Source organism: Chaetodon auriga, chromosome 20 (genome assembly GCF_051107435.1).
Source record: "Chaetodon auriga isolate fChaAug3 chromosome 20, fChaAug3.hap1, whole genome shotgun sequence".
NCBI lineage: Eukaryota > Metazoa > Chordata > Actinopteri > Chaetodontiformes > Chaetodontidae > Chaetodon > Chaetodon auriga.
In genome coordinates this window covers 9,115,928-9,134,743 of record NC_135093.1, presented here as the reverse complement: position 1 = coordinate 9,134,743, position 18,816 = coordinate 9,115,928, and the positions used below count along the sequence as shown (strand labels likewise).

Genomic DNA, 18,816 nt, shown 5'->3' with positions numbered 1-18,816 from the left:
ACTGACACTGAATCTAAACAAGCTCTGTGAGACATACAAGGACGAAATTGAAGTGGTTTTTATATTTAGTTAATTGTCTCTGTCGTTGCACAGCTTTGAAATGATTCCATAAATGATCAAGGGACCAAAAACCTGCAAAACTAATGGCAATCTGAAGAGCCCCAGCTGTGCTATGTGTTTTTTGCTAACTGGGAAATGTTAGCAAGCTACATTAAAATGATGCTTACGGGAAACATTAGACCTGCTAAACATCAGCATGTTAGCATTGTCATTGTTTGCAAGTTAGCATGCTGTTGTTAGCATTTAGCTCGAAGTGTCGTGCCTATGAGCAGCCTCACAGAGCATGGCTGTAAAGTCCTTGTACTTGAAATTAATAGTTTTCCAAAGACATTGTTTGTGATCTTTGCATCCCTGAAGGTCCTCAAGCAGAGAAACTGCGATGCATTTCCGACCAGTTGAAGAGATGCTGATGTACGAATATTTGAAAGCTCATTTGATTTTGAAGCAGACGCTTTTTACCCGTCTGTAAGTCGAAGCCTTACAGTTTCACATGGAGCTGGTGGTGAAGCCATTATAGCCTTTTAAGGTTTGCAATTTTAACAGCTTCCTTAATGTGATCAGATTAGTGTAAAACATCAAAACTAACTGCATTACATTTCATTAAATGCAAACCAGCACAATGTCGTCTGATATCTGAGACATCACGCTGGACATGCAGACAGATGCTGCTTCATTTAAAGCTCCCCCATGCTGGAAAACTCCGATCTTAGCTTTCTCTCAGGTGACAGTGACTGACATGAAGCGGGATGCCGTAGTTGACAGACAACAGACAGACAACCAGGGCAGCCATTGATTTCTCATCGACAGGAACAGAGCTGACTATCTCGTGTGCAGTTGCTCATTTTTAGATCCAGCGATGGAGCCACTTAATGCCGAGAAACAGCTCATTGTTACTGAATGAGCCGTGCTGAAGTCTTACTTGCAATGTCAAATTAATCTTTGTAAGTGTGCACTCGACTTGACAGGACGTCTGAGAGATTTTTGAGTTGCGGCTCAGACTAAAGGTCGACCAAGCATAAAGAACAGCAGCTCCACGCCGCCTCTTCTCTTTTTGGTCTGTCAGCCGTGCCAGACAACAGCAGGCTCAGGTGGCAGACATGACTTATTGGGGTTCATTACAAACACCTGAAACTGACCCTCTCTTTCACACACTGCTCACACAAACACACACACTTCGTAGATCCAACTCAGTAGCTCCGAACAAACGCACGTGACTGTAATTTCCAGTCACTTAGATGATGTCTGCTTGATTCTTAAAAAATCCTCTCCTGAGTGTAATTCTGCCTGCCACGGGCAGCTTATTTTCTTCTCAACTGCTTTTGTTTGCTCGCACATTTTAACACATGCACGTGTCACTTGACTGACAGCGGCAAGTCTCCTCTCTGATTGTCGTAATCTGATCGTTCCTGTACTCTGAGAGGCAGCGTGGAAACACTATATTCAAAACATGATCATCCAGCCTTCTGGGGGATTATGAATAATCAGGTGGAGGTATCTGGAAGCAGGAGGTGCACAGGTAACACCTCAGAGCAGTTCTTCCAAGATGAAATTATCAGATGAAAGTGGCATGGACATGAACAAAGGTTATGATTTTATCCTCTATGAATGGGGCACTCCGCTGATTTTACATGTCAGTCTCAGAGGTCAGCGTTTAAAAGGAGTTGTGTGTCTTCTGTAGAGTTTGGGAGAGCTTTCTAAAGTCAAGGAAAATGCTTCACTTTACAGGATATTGTACATTCATAACCATTAAATTTTACATTAACTCTTCTGCACTCGTCGTGCTTAGCTATGTTGCTAGCTAAACACACTTCCATTAGCCATTGAAGACAAGGAGTTGGTCGACTGGAAACAACTGGTAAACCTGTATTGGACAACAAATTCAATGAGAGAGATAACAAAGCAGAAATAGCCTAGATCATAAGAATCAGACCAAACATACTGCAACATGACTAAGAGTCTACAGCCAATGCTGGGTTTTTGTTTTTTTCTGAATGAAAAACTCATTAGCATCAGCAGGAGAACATTATGGTCAGGTTTCTGTATAAGTGAGAGGTACAGTCTTTCTTTGAGATCCAGTGTCCTGCCAAGTTGGTGAACCTGAATGATTCCATGTATAATCCACCTCCTCAGTGTCCACTTACACGCTGTAACCTTGAGGTGGGTTACTTTCTGGCTGTGACCGTTTGTGCCACAGGAAACTGAAATGGCTGCTGTCATGTGGTTTGTTGCTAAATTCACTGATTAAGTCAAAACAATGGGTTTTATTACTTACAATGTTGAGGTCAGTGCATGCACAGACCTAACTTTCTCATTAAAAACGTTTGAAGGGAGTGCATTGCTTTGCCCTTCTTGCATTTTAATGGCTCTCTCCATCACTCAAATGCACAAACACACAATATGCACAGTTTTTTATTGGTGAAACTGAAATCCACTGCAGCCTCTGTGGGTGTAGGTTTTCCCGGACGCTGAGTCATACAGTAGGCACTGATACCCGTCAGCCGACCCACCAGGTCGGCTGGAGGCCCCCGGCTGACCATAAATACCTGGCCTTTGTGTATGGGGGCCTGGGAGATCTTTACAGCCAGCATTGGTTTAATTTTTTGAAATTTGAAGTGAACATGTTACTGGATGATGGAGAGTTCAATGTCTAACTGTAATCTCTGACTTGTTTCCAGGGTGGAGAGCACTGCTACTACCATGGCCGTCTGCGGGGCCTGCCAGGCTCCTGGGCTGCTCTGTCCACCTGCCACGGCCTGCGGTAAGTTGAACTACTGAGATTTCAAACTATCAACAAAACATACATCTGATTTATGTTTGTTTAATTCTAATGTACATTGCATTTGATGAACTATAAGGATCCATCATTATTGTGTATATGTAATTGGGCATATAGGTGGTATATGCAGAGCTTTTTCTCTTCTAACCTCTCCTGGTTGCCATCCCGTCATCCACCTCCAACAGCACAGACGGACACAAACATCCAGAGACATACTCTAACACACTGCTATGCTTTGATTGTTTCAGGGGGATGTTTTCTGATGGGAACTTCTCGTATGGCATTGAACCTGTCGGCACTGGCGAGGTGAGTCAGGACCCGGCAAAGTGGATCAACTAGTTGGACTATTAGTAAATATGCACGTCTAGTTTCTTGTATTTTAATCAAGGCCGCATCAAGGTCGCGTGAGTGAGGTCTGGGAAAACTGGCGGCGTCATGAAAATGTGGTTGAAATCTTTACAGTGAAGCTGCCACAGTCTCACTTCGTCTGTCCGTCTCCATATCTCTCCATGACTTACCGTCAGTCCAGACAGCGTTACTCTATCTCTGAGTTGCTGTATGGAAAGTATTGAGTTGACACACAATCCACCTCCACTGAAACACATCTCCTGTCTCATATCTGAGGGAGACATCACCTCGCAGAGACGGGACGGAGAGGAGACATTTAAAATAATCTCTGAAGAGACAATACTCCAGCTTGATTTTAGAATAGATCTAGTGTTTAAGAGAAATAGATGTGTGACTGGTGGGAGTGGGAGGAAAGTGTTTAGAGTGAAAGAGGCTGAGCTTTTCTTCCATTAAGGCACACGGTAATCGAAGTACAGCTCAATTACATAGACTGGAGGGATGGATCAATGCCTCCCAGCTCATCTTCAAGCTCCCTCACTCTCTTTCGCTCCCTGTCTCAGATGGGTCATTTTCATAAAGTATTTATCCCCAGCTCAAGTGTACCACAGTGTCCAGTAGTGTTATTGCCATTATGACAACCCGGTGATTGATTAATTATGCATCAGAGCACTTTCCTTCCCGAGCCGTCTCTGCCTCAGAGGACACGGCAGCACTTTCTCGCACAGCTGAGGACTAAAGTTCAGGATGAGAGGACATCGTTTCGAGGCTTTAACGATCTTAAAAGCATGTTTTCCTTTTGTTTGAGGGGATGTCATCACTTCTATAAGAGTGCATTTGGTATTAGTAAATCTAAGGCTACAACTAGGATTTGCTCAGGTCTATATATCCATGCTCTGATAAACCTCACTGCATCCTCACTTGTGAATGACTGAGCCTTTCCAGGATGCCCTAATCAAGACACTATCACCTGTTACCAATTCCACATCTTTCCCAGTCTTTAGTCGCTCCTGTCCCAACTTTTTTGGACTTGGGTTGTACTTACAGACTCATTCCTTTTCAATTCAGAATTACCACGGAAAAAAGTGCGAATGGGATTGTGACAGTTCTCTATCCTTGATGACACTTTGCTGCTTTAGATCATTTAAAACCTTAAACCTCTTAAAATGTTTTGAATATCAAAAGTTTTTTCTTCCCTTTAAACTCTGAGTCTTACTTCGGTCTTAGTAACTGTCATCACTTCTTATTCCTGTTGTCACATTCCTGGAATGATTAACAACCGACTCTGTCGCCAGTAAAGATTACTGCAGAAAAAATGCAAAGAGAAGATGCTCTGACGTGATTCGCTTGTCTGCTGTGGTCTGACGCAGGTTTTTCTTTTGGCTTAATGTGAAGTTTTACTTAAATTTAACATTTTTGTATCTGGAATTCCATTTCCTGTTCAGGCAGACATGGATGTTGACCCCAAAACTGGCTTTTCTGAATACCCTTCTCAGAAGTTCCAACATAAAACAAACTTTATTTAACTCTAAACTCAGTGACAGCATTACATTTCAGCTTTTCCAGCTGCAGAGAAAAGATTAATTCCTCCCTCCTCTCTCTGTCTGTCACACTCTTATGATGCTTTTCAGGACCAGAATGACCACATTGTCTATCGTATGCCGGACATCGACCTCTTTCCACCTCCCTGTCCAGGTAGGACCACCGTCAGGCTTACGGAGAAACTCTCTTCTAATGCAAAGATAAAAGTTTGATGGATACAAAATCCCTGCGTCTTTGTCTGCCCTCTAATTTCTGAATCCTAAACCTCAGTGACACAATATCTGCCTGCTGAAATCCAGCTATAATGCAAGTTGTCGACTTTCATTGTGACGTGGTCCATATTTGCTCTGTGTTCTGCTGCTAAAAGATGACATTTTGACGAGAGCCGGCAGGAGGCAGCTCGTTCCTGACAAACCTAAAGGCTGCTTGCTGTTACTTGTTTGGAGACAACATGTTCAGCCTTGTCCTTGACATTGGATCATATAAAACAATCAAATGTTCCGTGATGCGATTCTGCTATTTGGCTGCTTTTGTCTCTTTCTTGACACACACACACACACACACACACACACACACACACACACACACACACACACTGCAGTGTCCTCCTCAGGTTGTCCAGCTGCCCTCCTCGCCCTTGCTAAATGTCTCGTTTGGCTGCCTCCTCTCCGCCTCTCCTCTTTGTCCCTGACACTCGTCCGCCTCTCTGGATTCATCTCCCCCTCTCCTTCCTGTCACCCAACCCCTGCCGTTCCTCCTCACCCCTCTCTCCCTTTGCATTCGGCCAGTTACACTCTCCCCTTTCCTCCTCTCTCCTCCGCTGGCTGTGTGATATTGATTTCTCCAGCAGATTGGTGGACTAAAATACATGGTTGCATCCATCCCTGGACTGATGACTCGCCACTTTTCTCTCTCACTTGCACTTACTGTGTGTGTGTGTGCATGTGTGTGTGTTTCCCAGGATGCTCCCTGAACAGCACAGAGCCTGAGGGGCAGACGAACGGCCACAGTGAAGGAGACGAGGAGCTGAAGGATGGAGACGGCTGGTCTGAAGAGGAGAAGCCCGTCTTTGCAGAAGTCCTGAGACGCTCAAAGAGACAAGTCAGTTTTCAGACCGTCACACCTCCACGTACTCACACAGATGGACCGCCAGGAACACGTCGCATGCGTTGCAGCAAGTGTCACCATGAGCAGAGATATGCAAACACAATTAATATTTCACAGACTGTCAGATGATGCCAAATAGCCACACACATCCTGATAGCCTGTCTCAGCTTTCATGCTAATGAAAGTAGAATGCCAAGATAAGTGAAAAAAAAAGAAGGGAGAAGTGTCTGAAGGAGATTTCTAAAATCTGACAAATTTACTCAAGTGATACCACTTGATTACTTGTAGATTGGACGGAAAGCCTGCATGACAAACTGAGGGTTTGAAGTTTGAAATATGAGAGTTTCACCAGCTTTTTGCTCTAATGAAAGACAGTTTTGAATATGAATGTCCTCTTTTGCGTCAGTTTGGGCTTTTAAAGCCATGCTTGCAAGACTCTAGGGATGTCACTGATAGTTGGTCCACCACTTTGGTCCAGACTAAAATATCAACAATGCATTGCATCAGCATAACTTTTAATAACTGTGGTTATCCCTGATGGATCATCAAGCACCAAAATAAGCCTGCAAATCTAATGACATTCCCATTAGCTTCAGCTGTGCTTTATGTTTAAGGCTAATCAACAAATGATAGCATGCTAACACGCTAAAGTAAGATGATGAAGTTGGTAAACTTTATACCTGCTACACATCAGCATGTTAGCATTGTCATTGTGAGCATGTTAGCATGCCGATGTTAGCGTGTAGCTCAAAGCACCACTATGCCTGTAAGTGCAGCCTCACAGAGCTGCGAGCATGGCTGTAGGCTCATACTGATTTACAGACATTAAATAGAAAATAATTTAAAGGATAATTCAGTTTTATTTCAACTTGGGTTTTAATTTTGTTATTTTGTCCACTGTTTCTGTTGGTTTATGGTCACATTGTCATCACCAACTTCATGGCTAAGATGCGGTAGTTTTATTTCTTGTTCAGCTCCTGAACAAATTGGATTCAGAAGCTGCAGCCAATCTTTTCAGATGCCAAATATTCGCCTTAATGAATGAATGACTGTTGGTCTCCAAGTTGTTGTTGCCCTCTCAAGGACAAAGACTAGAGTTTCAGCAGCATCAGCATGTGTGTGTGTGTGGGCTGCATGTGAGTAATGGTTTCACCTGCTGGGTTTGTGTGTGTGTGAGGTGTGTTTGTGTGTCTGTTTGTCCTGTGTGAAGGTGATTATGACAGAGGACTCAAACGTCTGGCTGTGTGGATTTCTTTTGCCCCCTCCAGGTGAGGCGAGGTCAGCGCACCGTCCAGACTGAGACCAAGTACATCGAGCTGATGGTGGTCAACGACTATGAAATGGTAGGTGTGAGGCTTACGGCTCCAAGGCGTTTTCTTTTTCCTTATCTCTGTAGCTGCTGCATGAAGGCAATAATGAGAAGTGAGTGTGACCCCCATTATAATAAGGATTAATCATGTGGTGCTCTGATAAAGACCGTTAAGGCTTTATAATCAGCGCAGAAAATAGATGAAAGGCATTAACAGAGTTTTCCTCCTTTTCATTAGTTTGTGCAGCTCCGTCGGTCGGCCACCCAGACGAAGAACTTTGCCAAAGCGGTGGTGAACATGGCCGATGCGGTGCGTGAAAATACTGTTGCTATAAGCTTTATTTCTGTCTGGTATAATTTTTTTTTTTTACTTGTCTCAGTTTTGTGCTGAAGGCTGTTGTACGTCAGAATTTCTTTTAGGTCTGTTTACTGTCACACATCTTTCACTCGTTTGGCTCTGACTCTTCCATTGACCTTGACAAATGACAAATATTCATCATAATCATTTAACAGCTTGTAATGTGAATGATTTCAATGTTTAAACTGAAAAATAAATTATATGTACTGACTTTAGTATTCAGAAGAATGTAGTTTATATTAAATATATTTGTTTCAAAGCAATTTCAGCACAGTAAAATCAACTTAAATACCAAAGAAAAGAATCACAATAAGCGTAAATGTAAGGGAAGCACTTTGCCCTGTTGCCTCCTGTGTGAAGTGAGATGTTATTAAATAGACAATGCAGCATCTCTGATCCATTCTTAAAGCACCTTATGCTGCTGTGGTACCCACTTTGCAAGCATTTGATCTAAGTTACAGTTTGCGTTGATTGTTCTGAAATCTGCTCACATAAATGGATAAAAATGAAAGCAGGTTGAAGGGAAATGTAGCTGCTGAGGTTGATTGTCTAGAATATACAGGAGGTTTTATGTTATGACGACAACACATTGCATCATTATATTATGTTCATTAATTTTATTGAATCTTTATTAATCTAACGGAGACAAATCGATACTAAGATGGAAAGAATTTGTGTAAAATGGTCAAGGAATGAAGAGGTTTTCAGAATCGTGACTCACACTCAGTCTAAAGCTGATGTATTTTAAATTCTCGAATGTCACAGCTCCTGTAGTTTGCGGATTATTGCAGCGCAGAACATCAAAGCTTTCTTTCTCATGTGATACAAGCATTAGGGACGGATGACAAATACGCGTCATGATCTGCGGCAGCAGTTGCAAGAACAACTCTGCATGATAATATGTATAGGGTTGGGAGAGGTTAACCAAGGATAGCTTTATAAATAAATATTCCCAGTGCCTCACCCTATGCTTGGAAAAAGATGGAAAATGTGTCCTTGGATACAGCACAGGGGTGATTCAGGGATCAAATATATATATATATATATTTGAGTGCAGAAGATGATGCAGGCGTGTGCTCGTGTCCTCTGCTGCCTGCCTTCTCCCACTTCATGTCTAAACTAGACATATGCAACCGTCTCCATCATCCACAGTGTTTCACAGCGTTTTAAACATTGCATGAGGGGAAGCTGAATTTCCTCAATGTGTCTTGTTCTCACTTCCTCACCTGTTGTGTAATTTCTCCCTCTTTTATTTCTCCTCTGATGTGTTCAGATCTACAAGGAGCAGCTCAACACTCGCATTGTCTTGGTGGCCATGGAAACCTGGTCTGCTGAAAACAGGGTCTCTGTGGGCGATGATGCCTTGCTCACCCTGCGTGACTTCATGAAGTACAGGAAGGAGAGCATCAAGAAGCGCTGCGACGCTGTGCACCTCTTCTCGTGGGTTCAGTTGTTCGTTGGTGGAGTTGTTACAGTCCTCCTCCACCTCTTCTCCTTGCCTCTCTGTTTGCTGCTGCTGCTTCTTCTTCGTCTTCCTCTTCTTCCTCTTCTTCATCTTCTTCTTCTTCCTCTTCATCCACTTAGTCTTCTCCTACTTCTTCTAATTCTTCCTCTCCTCCCCCACCTCCCCTGCTTCCATCTTCTTCTTGTTCTCTCTTCTTCTTCCCCCTCTCCTTTCTCCTTCATCTCCTCCTTCATTTTCCTTCCCCTTCATCCTCTTCTTCTCCTCCCTCCTCTTTGTCTTCTCCTTCTTCTCCCATTTATTCCTCTTCTTCTCCCCTCCCCCTCCCCGTCCCCCTCCCCCCTTCCTTCTTTTTCTCTCTCCTCCTTCTCCTTCCTTTTCCTCCTCCTTTCTCATCTTCTTCTCATTCTCATTCATTTTCTTCCTACTACCTTTTCCTCCTTCTCCTTGTTCTTCATCTCCCTCCAGCCTTCTCCTTCCTTTTCCTCCATCTTTGTCTTCTTTCCCTCCTTCTTCACCTTCTTCTTCTTCCTCCTCATCTCCTCCATCTTATAATAGCAGTCTCCCTCTCTTTATACAGTGGGAGGACGTTCATGAGCCGCCACAGTGAGGCAGCCTACATCGGGGGCATCTGCTCCATCACCAGGGGTGGAGGCATCAATGAGGTGCGACTTGTGAAGATTGAGACAAGCTGCAAATCCTGATATTTGTTTAATGAAGCTTTTGTAGAAGTAGTGAATCGTTCTCATGAGCCTGTAATTCAGTTTGCTCTCGTCTAGTTGTTAAAAGTTGTTAAAATGATGTTTATGTGTGCGTGTCTTCAGTTTGGCAGTGTGGGCCCCATGGCCATCACACTGTGTCAGAGTCTTGGCCAGAACATCGGCATGCTGAGAAGCAAAGAGCGGCTGGCTGCCGGTAAGGCTCACGTACATTGCAGGCATGGGTTGATTGATGAGAGCACAATCTCTCAAGCTTTTAGATTTCCCCTGTTTTTTAAACTATTCCTTCCTGTAATATTTGGTTATTTATATTTATGCACAACTCATGTAGTCTAACCGGATTATGCAGCACTGAAACTTGACTGTATTAAATAAATGTTGAGGACAGATAACACTCGGCCGCTGTTGGTGTACTAACAGCTCCCCCAAGTGGTGAGAAGACAGCAGAGCAGAAGTTTTTAAGTAGAAGTTTTTAAAAATGTTTTCTTTTGTGCAGTCACACCAAGGCCTGTCGTGACCACAGAAGTGTTTTTGTGTGTCTGTGTGTGTGTGCGTCCAGGAGATTGCAGGTGTCCAGATCCATGGCTGGGCTGTATCATGGAGGATACAGGGTACGCACTTATTGTACAATAAATGAATCTGAGGCCTGTTGCTCGTTCAGGAAGAGTTCTCAAAGACAACAAGAGTCTGTGCAAACAAAGATTAACATATTCCACACCGGTCCAAATGCATCAAAGGTTTTAATTACAAGATGTTTGTGATATTCTCTTTCCTTTCCTGCATGTCTTAGCATCAGATGTAGCCTATAAATGTAGCAGGTGAAAGTTCCCATCCTCATCTTTATTTGGGTGAAATAATAACAAAACTTGGGACTACAGGTTTTTCTCATTTTTGATGGTTTTAAGAAACATTGCAAATTATTCCAGTGATTTCTGTTTTCGTATCAATCAGTTACCACCTGCCCAGGAAGTTCTCTCGCTGCAGTATAGACGAGTACCTGCGCTTCCTCCAACAGGGAGGAGGCAGCTGTCTCTTCAACAAGCCCAACAAGGTGAGACGTGTTCGGTCATTATTAAAGAGGCTCTGCTGGGGGGTTTAAGCACATAGATAGAAATGTGAAAAGCTTCTTAACGAAGCAGGATTTTTTTGATTGTATGACAAACAATCAAAGCAAATTTGCTAACTATAAGTGTCTGTTTTACTTTGGTTGAACATTTTAAGTTTTGAACACACACTGAGTAAATCCTTATTCATTATCGTGTGACTCTATAGTTTCCTTACATGTTTTTTTCTCTCTTTCGTGTAGTTGTTAGACCCACCAGAGTGTGGGAATGGATATGTGGAGTTAGGGGAAGAATGTGACTGTGGCTCATTAGTGGTGAGTAGATTTGAATTAACTAATTTCACCCATTCAGCCTATGAAAATAACTACAAAAATATGTTTTGAAATCATTTTCATTATGTGATGTCAGTGATGACAATGATGATCTACACATGCACTATAAACCCTCTCTGACCCGTAGGAGTGTGCACGGAGTGGAGCCAACTGCTGTAAGAAGTGTACCCTTACCCACAATGCCATGTGCAGCAACGGGCTCTGCTGCAGGGACTGCAAGGTGAGCTGCTTTAATTCCTTCCACCGCTTTGACGGACTGATTTGTTTAGTAGTCACAAAGAGTTTTATTAAGGCCCTGATTGTCTCTCTTATCGTCATCTCCCACATGTCTTTCTCTTCTGCCCTCTTTGTTCTTGGCCTGTCTCTGTTTTCCCTCATCTTCTTTCATGGTTTATTGACAGTACGAGCTGAGAGGTGTGACGTGCCGTGATGCCGTTAACGACTGCGACATTCCTGAGACCTGCACAGGAGACTCCAGTCAGGTACAAGAAGCCCCCCAACACATCTGTACTTAAGAAATCTGAAACCCAACGTGCTGCTGAAAGGACAAATATCCTTTTTTATTTATTTATCCTTTATCTAACCAGAAAGAGCTCATTGAGATATAATATCTCTTCTGCCAAATGTTTCATAGAAAGTGCAAACAAGGACAGATAATATTGCAAAAACAAAAAAGGCAGATTTATCCCAGCTCTGATCGGGTGTCTCTTTGATGCAGCAAAGCTCTCTCTCTCTCTCTCTCTCTCTCTCTCTCTCTCTCTCTCTCTCTCTCTCTCTCTCTCTCTCTCTCTCTCCCTCCCCCTCTCCCCCTCTCCCCCTCTCTCTCCCTCTCTCTCTCGCAGTGTCCTCATAATGTCCACAAACTGGATGGCTACATGTGTGATGCTGGACAGGTGAAGTTATGCTGTTGTTAAATTTTTCCTTCTGCTTCACTTGCTGCATTTAATAAAACATATTTCTCGGTTTGTCTGCCCTCTCTTCATCATCATTTCCCTCCTCTTCCTCAGGGTCGCTGTTACGGTGGACGCTGTAAGACCAGAGATGGCCAGTGCAGGGCTCTGTGGGGCTACAGTAGGTTTGGATTAGATACTCAGCTTTAATTCTCTACATTGCATGGCTCTGGTGGTTAAAACGGGAATTTTTGGTTGTGGCCGTCATGCGCTCACATTTTTAAATCTTTTATATTTTCTGAAAAGCGTTTTAACAGTTAGAGCTAATGATTCCAGCAATGCCACCATTTGTTGTCCATTAAGATTCTGTTCTGTCTCCTCAGACTCAGCTGACAGGTTCTGCTATGAAAAGCTGAACTCTGAAGGCACGGAGAAAGGAAACTGTGGCCCGGACACCAGTGGTCAGGGATGGGTGCCATGCAACAAGCAGTGAGTGAACACATGCATGAGATTTTAATCAAAAAAACAACTTGGATTGATAGCCTTAAATCTTGAGGTTTCTTGACATTATTGTCTTACTTTCTGCCTCATCAGAGACGTTCTGTGTGGTCTGCTGCTGTGCACCAATCTGACAGCCAAGCCGAGGTTTGGTGAATTGCAGGGGAAGCTCACCAGCCTGACCATCCACCATCAGAACAGATACATGGACTGCAGGTGAGGCAGCTTGGCGGGTTTGAACCACAATTGAGGGACTAACAAATGCACTTTGTATTGCGTGTGCAAAAGATGGTAGGATTTCAAAGTGTGGATCCTGGAGAAAAAAGAGAGAAAGTGAAAGGGGGATGGGAGGAAAAAGGTGCCAAACAGCGCTTAGAGAAAGCACTGATCTACGAAGGATAATTCAGCCTTGAACCCAACCCGACACCTTCAGTAGGGATCAAATGGTACTTTCAGGCTATAAAAAACAAATGAGGAAGTAATACTTGTAACACAAAGTAGACACTCCTGATGCACAAGTTCTACAAGAAAGAGAATGAATTCCAAAAAAAGTCGAGGTCCGCTGGGTGACTCTGAGGTAAATAGAATAAAATAACCCTGATTTAATGTGACCCACAGGGGCGGCCATGCAGTGCTGGATGACGGCTTGGATCTGGGCTACGTGGAGGACGGGATGCCATGTGGGCCAAACATGATGTGTTTGGAGCGTCGCTGCCTCCCCGTCACCACCTTCAACCTCAGCACCTGCCCGGGCTCCTCGTCCTCACGCATCTGCTCCCACCACGGGGTGAGTCCAGGCCCACCTCAACATTTTATCATTTGCTTTATTGCAGTACAACATTAGAAATTCACTGGTCAAAACAAACATTTGGGGTAGTAAACGAGATAAAATGTTCTCGTCTCTGTCCCGCAGACTTGCAGTAATGAGATGCAGTGTATCTGCGATCCAGACTACACTGGGAAGGACTGCAGCGTGTTTGACCCGATCCCCATCCCCACTCCGCCGGAGGGTCCAGAGAAATACAGAGGTAACCACACTGAGCGGTCTGCACCCACATGGTCAACCACAGGACAGTTACCGTGACTCCTCATCTGTGAGATAACATATTAAGGACAAACCATGGCAACATGGAGAAATGTGCATTCACAGAGTGAGCTTCCTATTTGGAGACTTGCAGGCTGTGTTTTCTGGCACATGTACATGTTTCAAAGAAGTATCCTGCTGTATCTTCTCACTAGAGGACTGTATTATAAATAAATGGTGCAGGGCACGCGGCCTGGAGGATATTTTAGCACAATTCAAACCCGATCATCTTTGTTCTACTTCTCCATGTTGGCTGAAAGTGTTTTGAGTCACACTAAACATCTAATATTACACAGATACTTTCTACTTTTTGATGCTTTACACAGTCAATAGAGATCCAACATTTAAACAGCAGATTCAGATTTTTGGCACTCTCACATGTTTTTCTTTATTTTTGTTCCCTCACTGGCTGACTCCTTCACTCCCACAGGTCCCAGTGGTACCAATATCATAATAGGTTCCGTTGCTGGTGCAATTCTGCTGGCAGCGATAGTCCTGGGGGGAACTGGCTGGGGATTTAAGTAAGAGCTCTGGCATGCCTCCATCTGTGTGTGCCTGCTGTGTTCCTCTGTCAGCTAACACACATGCCTGCGGCTCGCTGCTGAATGCTCCTGTGCTTGCTGTCTGATCCATACTCACAACCAGAGACCGCGTGGGTCTGTTATTAAGGCGGGTGGACGTGCAGGAGATGGTTTCCATCTGCGGGGTCTGGTAGAGGAAGGCAGCATGAGTCGATCTCATTAGTCCGTTTGGCCAGTCAGCTTTTTGATGAGATCTCCATCATGGCGTGAGATGAGTGGCAGGAGTGTCACCACTTTTTAACGTGTGTTTACTTTTCTAAAAGCTGTAGAAGCTAAATTTGTGAAACTCACAATGAGCTAAATCCTGAACTAGAGCTGAAACAGTCAGTTGACAGAAATAGACACATTGTTTGAGTAATTTTTTTCAAACGAATTTGCCAAAAATTAACTTACTCCTCCAATTAATGGGCCAGTTAATCAGTAGATTAATCAGAAATGAAAGTAATAGTGAGTTGTATCCCTGTTCTTGTTATGTTTCAGTCAAAAAATGTTCCATTTTGGGGGGAAAATTGTGACTAATATTTGTCACTATTTGTGAACCTTGTGTAGACTCAGTGATTAACTCATTAATCATAAATGTAGTCAGCACCTTAATTGTGTAAATAATGTTCAGAATTACTAGTTGCAGCTCTATACTGGATACACAAGTGAGTCTGCTTTAATCTCTGACCCCACATGAACTAAACATATGAAAGAGTTTGTACTCTGTGTGTCCCTCAAAAAGGAACTTCACTGACTCACTCAGTGTGAAAACGACATATCTGAGGGAATCTGACAAAAGTGATCTTACCAGACCTCTTGTTCACTCCTCATCCCTTGTCGACTTGTCAATCATGAGGTTGCCAAGCACTAAAGCATACTCTGCTTTATCATCTGTTTGACTCTAAATGGGATCATAATTCATAAACTCAACGTCACGCTGTACTGAAGAAGACATAAAACTAGACTGAGACCGTTAACTTAGTTGGAAACTATTTACTGAGGTAATACATGAAGTGAGAAGTAAGGTCTTTTTCTCATGAGCTTGCATCCAGTTGGACTGCAGCGGGTGGAGTCGCCCCCAGGTGGCCATCAGAAAGAATGCAGGTTTAAGAAACTTACTGCCCTGTCTGTGCTCGAGGCTATGTTAGCTGCTGTGAGCAAACACACCTGAATCTCCAACTGAGCTGTTAGCACTTGAATTGCACTGTGGGTAATGTAGGCACCAGGGTTTGACAAGGAGGGAGAATATGTGGCATAAAAAGTGGATTTATATTTTTAACTGTCCCTTGTGAGTCAAGTGCAATGCTACGTCTGTGGATGTCTCTTTTAAGTTTGGTACTGATCCAGTCCAGGTTAATAGATTAACAAGCTCTTATCATGTTCATCTCTGCACGACAGGGTTTGACTCCAGGTCTTCTTTCTGTAGTTTGTTTTTATTCCCTCTCTACACTGTTGTCTTGCCTCATGCTAGCTTTGCTGTGACATGCCTGCACGGTGCAAAGAAACAAAAATGCTCCTCTCAAACTGAAATCTTCATTCTTCATCTGGTGATGGTAGCTTTTATGATTAGCATCAGATCTGCAGCTGCAAGTTGCTCAGCAGCCAAGTTCACTTTCTGGATAACAAAAGACAAAGATGGGAGATTCAAATGCCTGTTTAACGCTGCGCTTTTAAGGCCTTGGGTGCATTGCATGTTTCTCTTTTTCCGCACTGCGTCTTGCTCATATGACACAGCAGTCGGTCGTCTCACCTGTCTCTCTACTTCACTTGTTCTGTCTTCTTTTTTTTTTTGTCTGTTCCTGCCTCACTGCGGATCCAGAAACATCCGAAGAGGAAGGTACGATCCCGCCTTTCAGTCCTGATCCCGACACCAAAACATTATCAGAGTGTTGAATCGCCGTTCGTTCTGTCGACATAATGCCATCTGTTTTATAAGAATCCTCTGCTTCTGCATCTCTGACTCGAAGATATTTCCAAGCCCACACCCACGAATCTGTCACCTCTTCTTTGGCCTTGTTTTCCATAGTTCACACATTTTTTATCTAATATTTATTTATATCGGCACAAGCATACAGCACGAACCAATGACACGTACCACAGCATTTACTATAGAGCTAATGCTAGTTTGAAATACCTCTGCAACACAAAACTTAATAATCAAACATAATAATCCTCGTTTGCTTCGTTATTATTTGCACTGCATGTCCCCTCACTCACTTAGCCGCCATTTCTAGAATATAGCTGCAGTGTCGACTTTGTAATGTTCATTTCGTAAGACTTTCAGTAATAAAAGGTGTTTTGTTGGGGGGTTATTTGACTTATTATTTTAGGATTTTATCTGCAGCTGCAGCCATTAGTCCACTAATTAATTAGTCAATTTTGTCTGCAGTTATTTTGTTACCAGATTTAATCTTTTTCATGCATTTGATGCTTCCATGTTTTGAAATGTGAGAATTTTTTTTGTCTTATATTGTAGTGGGTTTAATATTTTTGGGTTCTAGACAGTGAGTCAGACTAAACGAAGACATTTGAAGGAGACACCTTGAGCTCTCGGACACGGTGAAGGAAGAGATAATCAGAAAATGAATACATAATGAAAATGATTGTTCGTCACAGCCCTAATCTGTGTCGCCCTGTCAGTTTGTATCAGATTCCTCAGTGTTTTTCTCTTCCCTCCACCTCTTTATCTTCCCCTCCTTATCTCCTCATCTCCTTTCTTCATTCCTCTTCTCTTTCCAGATCTTCGGGAGTTTGACTCGTATCTCTGTGCTGTCCTGTCTGCCTTCCACTGTGTCCAGTCCACTCTGAGGAGACAAAACAAACATGTCTTCCACTTCTGAGCCCTACAACCTTTTCTGTTTCGTTCTCTGATTTCACTGATGTTTCACTCCTGGAAAGTCAAATTATTATTATTTTAACTGTGGTATGGAAGCCCTGAGGACACTTTTCCACTAGATCTGAATGGCTGTCAGGGATCGCCTGGTTACAAATGTCCAAGCAGATGTTGTTTTTGGTCCAGGACACACACACAGAGTCTGTTTACCCAACTTCTTTTCTCCTCCACTAGTCAAAGCTGCCCCTCTCCCATATCGACTGTTATTTCTTTGCCCCTTTAAGTGATTTCATGGACCAAGCCCATGTGCGTCTCCTAGTCTGGACTTTTTTGTGGATCCTTCTGTTGACATATTTAACCTCATGGAGAGCACAACCACCTCCTTTCAGTGGTGTGACTTTAAAAACTGCAATAGATGTGTAGAAATATCACCAAATAGTGAATGTTGACATTTGATCTGTCTAGATGAGGGTTATTTTTGTATGCTAGGCGTTTACACTCCACAGTAATAGCCGTACTTATGCTGCCTTTCATTATCAAACAGTAGTCCGTCCTAAATCAATGCTTCTACATAATATGCATTAATGTACGAATGTATAGTTCAGGCCTGCAAGGAAGCTAGTTGTGTCTCCACAGCCAAGCCAGATAGACAGTTGCACATGCGCACACCGAATGTTTTATCCTGCTGTATGATACGTAATCCATATACAACCAATATGCATACGAGTATGCTGAACATGGGTGCTGATGTACATAGTGTATCATAAGGTCGACTCGTTTAGACGGCAGTGACTCACTGCGGCACCGAGTTGAAGCACAAGTGAGGAGAGAGAAGACTCTTCCTGCCTCTCAGCCTAAAACTGCTCATTTTGAAGATGTAATCAGCAAAGAGGGGTTCAAACCTTTGCAGTTCGTACATTTCAGGGAAATCTGAGCTCCTGGTGTTGGGCACAAGCCTCTGAGAGATTTTCAAGTTTCAAGCTGCAAAATCACGACCTACATCACAGGTTTCCAAGCTCAGATTTAACACAGGATCTCCCTCGATTCCACATATATACGTCAATGATGATTTGGCTTCTGTAGTAGAAATGGCAAAAAAAAAAAAAGATGCTTTCTCTCTAAATGGCTTCAGATAATTAAATTCTGACTGAACAGATCTATAATAATAAGCAATAAATATGTACACTAAGAAGTAAGTAATCACCAAAGTGTGTTCAAGACAAAAAAACCAACATCACAACAACAACAGTCATAAATGATACAGAGTCCAATTCTGCAGCTTTTATGTGCAGCACGCTCTCCAGTTATCCTCTCTGGACATCAGAGAGTCTTAAATCAGGTTTAGAGGACGTATTCCTGTGGTTGATAGCGTACACAAAGACTGCAACGAGGAACTGTACAATAGCACAGGTGCCAGAAGAGATGATCCAAGTTACACTGCCAGTAGCATTAAAGGAATATGTTGACATTTTGAGTGGAAGTCAATAGAAAGGATCAATGACATTCCTAACTGACCGTGCACTTCATCAAAGGAATATGTTACCTTTATTCAGGTGAGGTTAAAATCTTCTCAGAATTTGTCAACGCAGACGATGGTTAAAATGTCACTGTATCCCTTTAATCATACTTAAACTCTTTATTCCGTACACACTTACTGTATAAACTCTAATACTCAAGGACAGACTTGGCTGAAAGGTCACACTGTGTTTACCGCCACACATCGTAGTTGGACTCATCAAAGGATTTTGGCACCATTCTCTCATGAAAGTCAACGTAGTTTAGTCTTACAGGAAGGTAACCAGTATTAGCTTTCTATGTAAATACTCATATTACTGTATATTAAAGTATGAATTAAAACCTATCTGAATAACTGA

General features: G+C 42.9%; 1 protein-coding gene across 2 annotated transcripts in view; it reads left to right on the top strand.

The window, feature by feature from the left end:
- Nucleotides 1-18,816, top strand: part of adam11 (ADAM metallopeptidase domain 11) — a 26,248-nt gene extending 7,432 nt beyond the window's left edge. Inside the window, exons 5-27 of one of the 2 annotated variants that reach the window (XM_076759350.1) lie at nt 2,736-2,818; nt 3,085-3,142; nt 4,813-4,876; nt 5,685-5,824; nt 7,099-7,173; nt 7,378-7,449; nt 8,771-8,937; nt 9,540-9,624; nt 9,784-9,874; nt 10,238-10,289; nt 10,630-10,729; nt 10,985-11,056; nt 11,202-11,294; nt 11,476-11,556; nt 11,917-11,967; nt 12,082-12,145; nt 12,348-12,453; nt 12,559-12,678; nt 13,081-13,249; nt 13,376-13,490; nt 13,977-14,067; nt 15,929-15,946; nt 16,849-18,816. In XM_076759350.1, coding sequence (XP_076615465.1) covers nt 2,736-2,818; nt 3,085-3,142; nt 4,813-4,876; nt 5,685-5,824; nt 7,099-7,173; nt 7,378-7,449; nt 8,771-8,937; nt 9,540-9,624; nt 9,784-9,874; nt 10,238-10,289; nt 10,630-10,729; nt 10,985-11,056; nt 11,202-11,294; nt 11,476-11,556; nt 11,917-11,967; nt 12,082-12,145; nt 12,348-12,453; nt 12,559-12,678; nt 13,081-13,249; nt 13,376-13,490; nt 13,977-14,067; nt 15,929-15,946; nt 16,849-16,864 — 1,983 coding nt within the window. In that variant the 3' untranslated portion in view covers nt 16,865-18,816. Of the gene's footprint in view, nt 1-2,735; nt 2,819-3,084; nt 3,143-4,812; nt 4,877-5,684; nt 5,825-7,098; nt 7,174-7,377; nt 7,450-8,770; nt 8,938-9,539; nt 9,625-9,783; nt 9,875-10,237; nt 10,290-10,629; nt 10,730-10,984; nt 11,057-11,201; nt 11,295-11,475; nt 11,557-11,916; nt 11,968-12,081; nt 12,146-12,347; nt 12,454-12,558; nt 12,679-13,080; nt 13,250-13,375; nt 13,491-13,976; nt 14,068-15,928; nt 16,112-16,848 lie in introns of those variants that run through there. The other variant, XM_076759349.1, reaches the window with a different exon arrangement.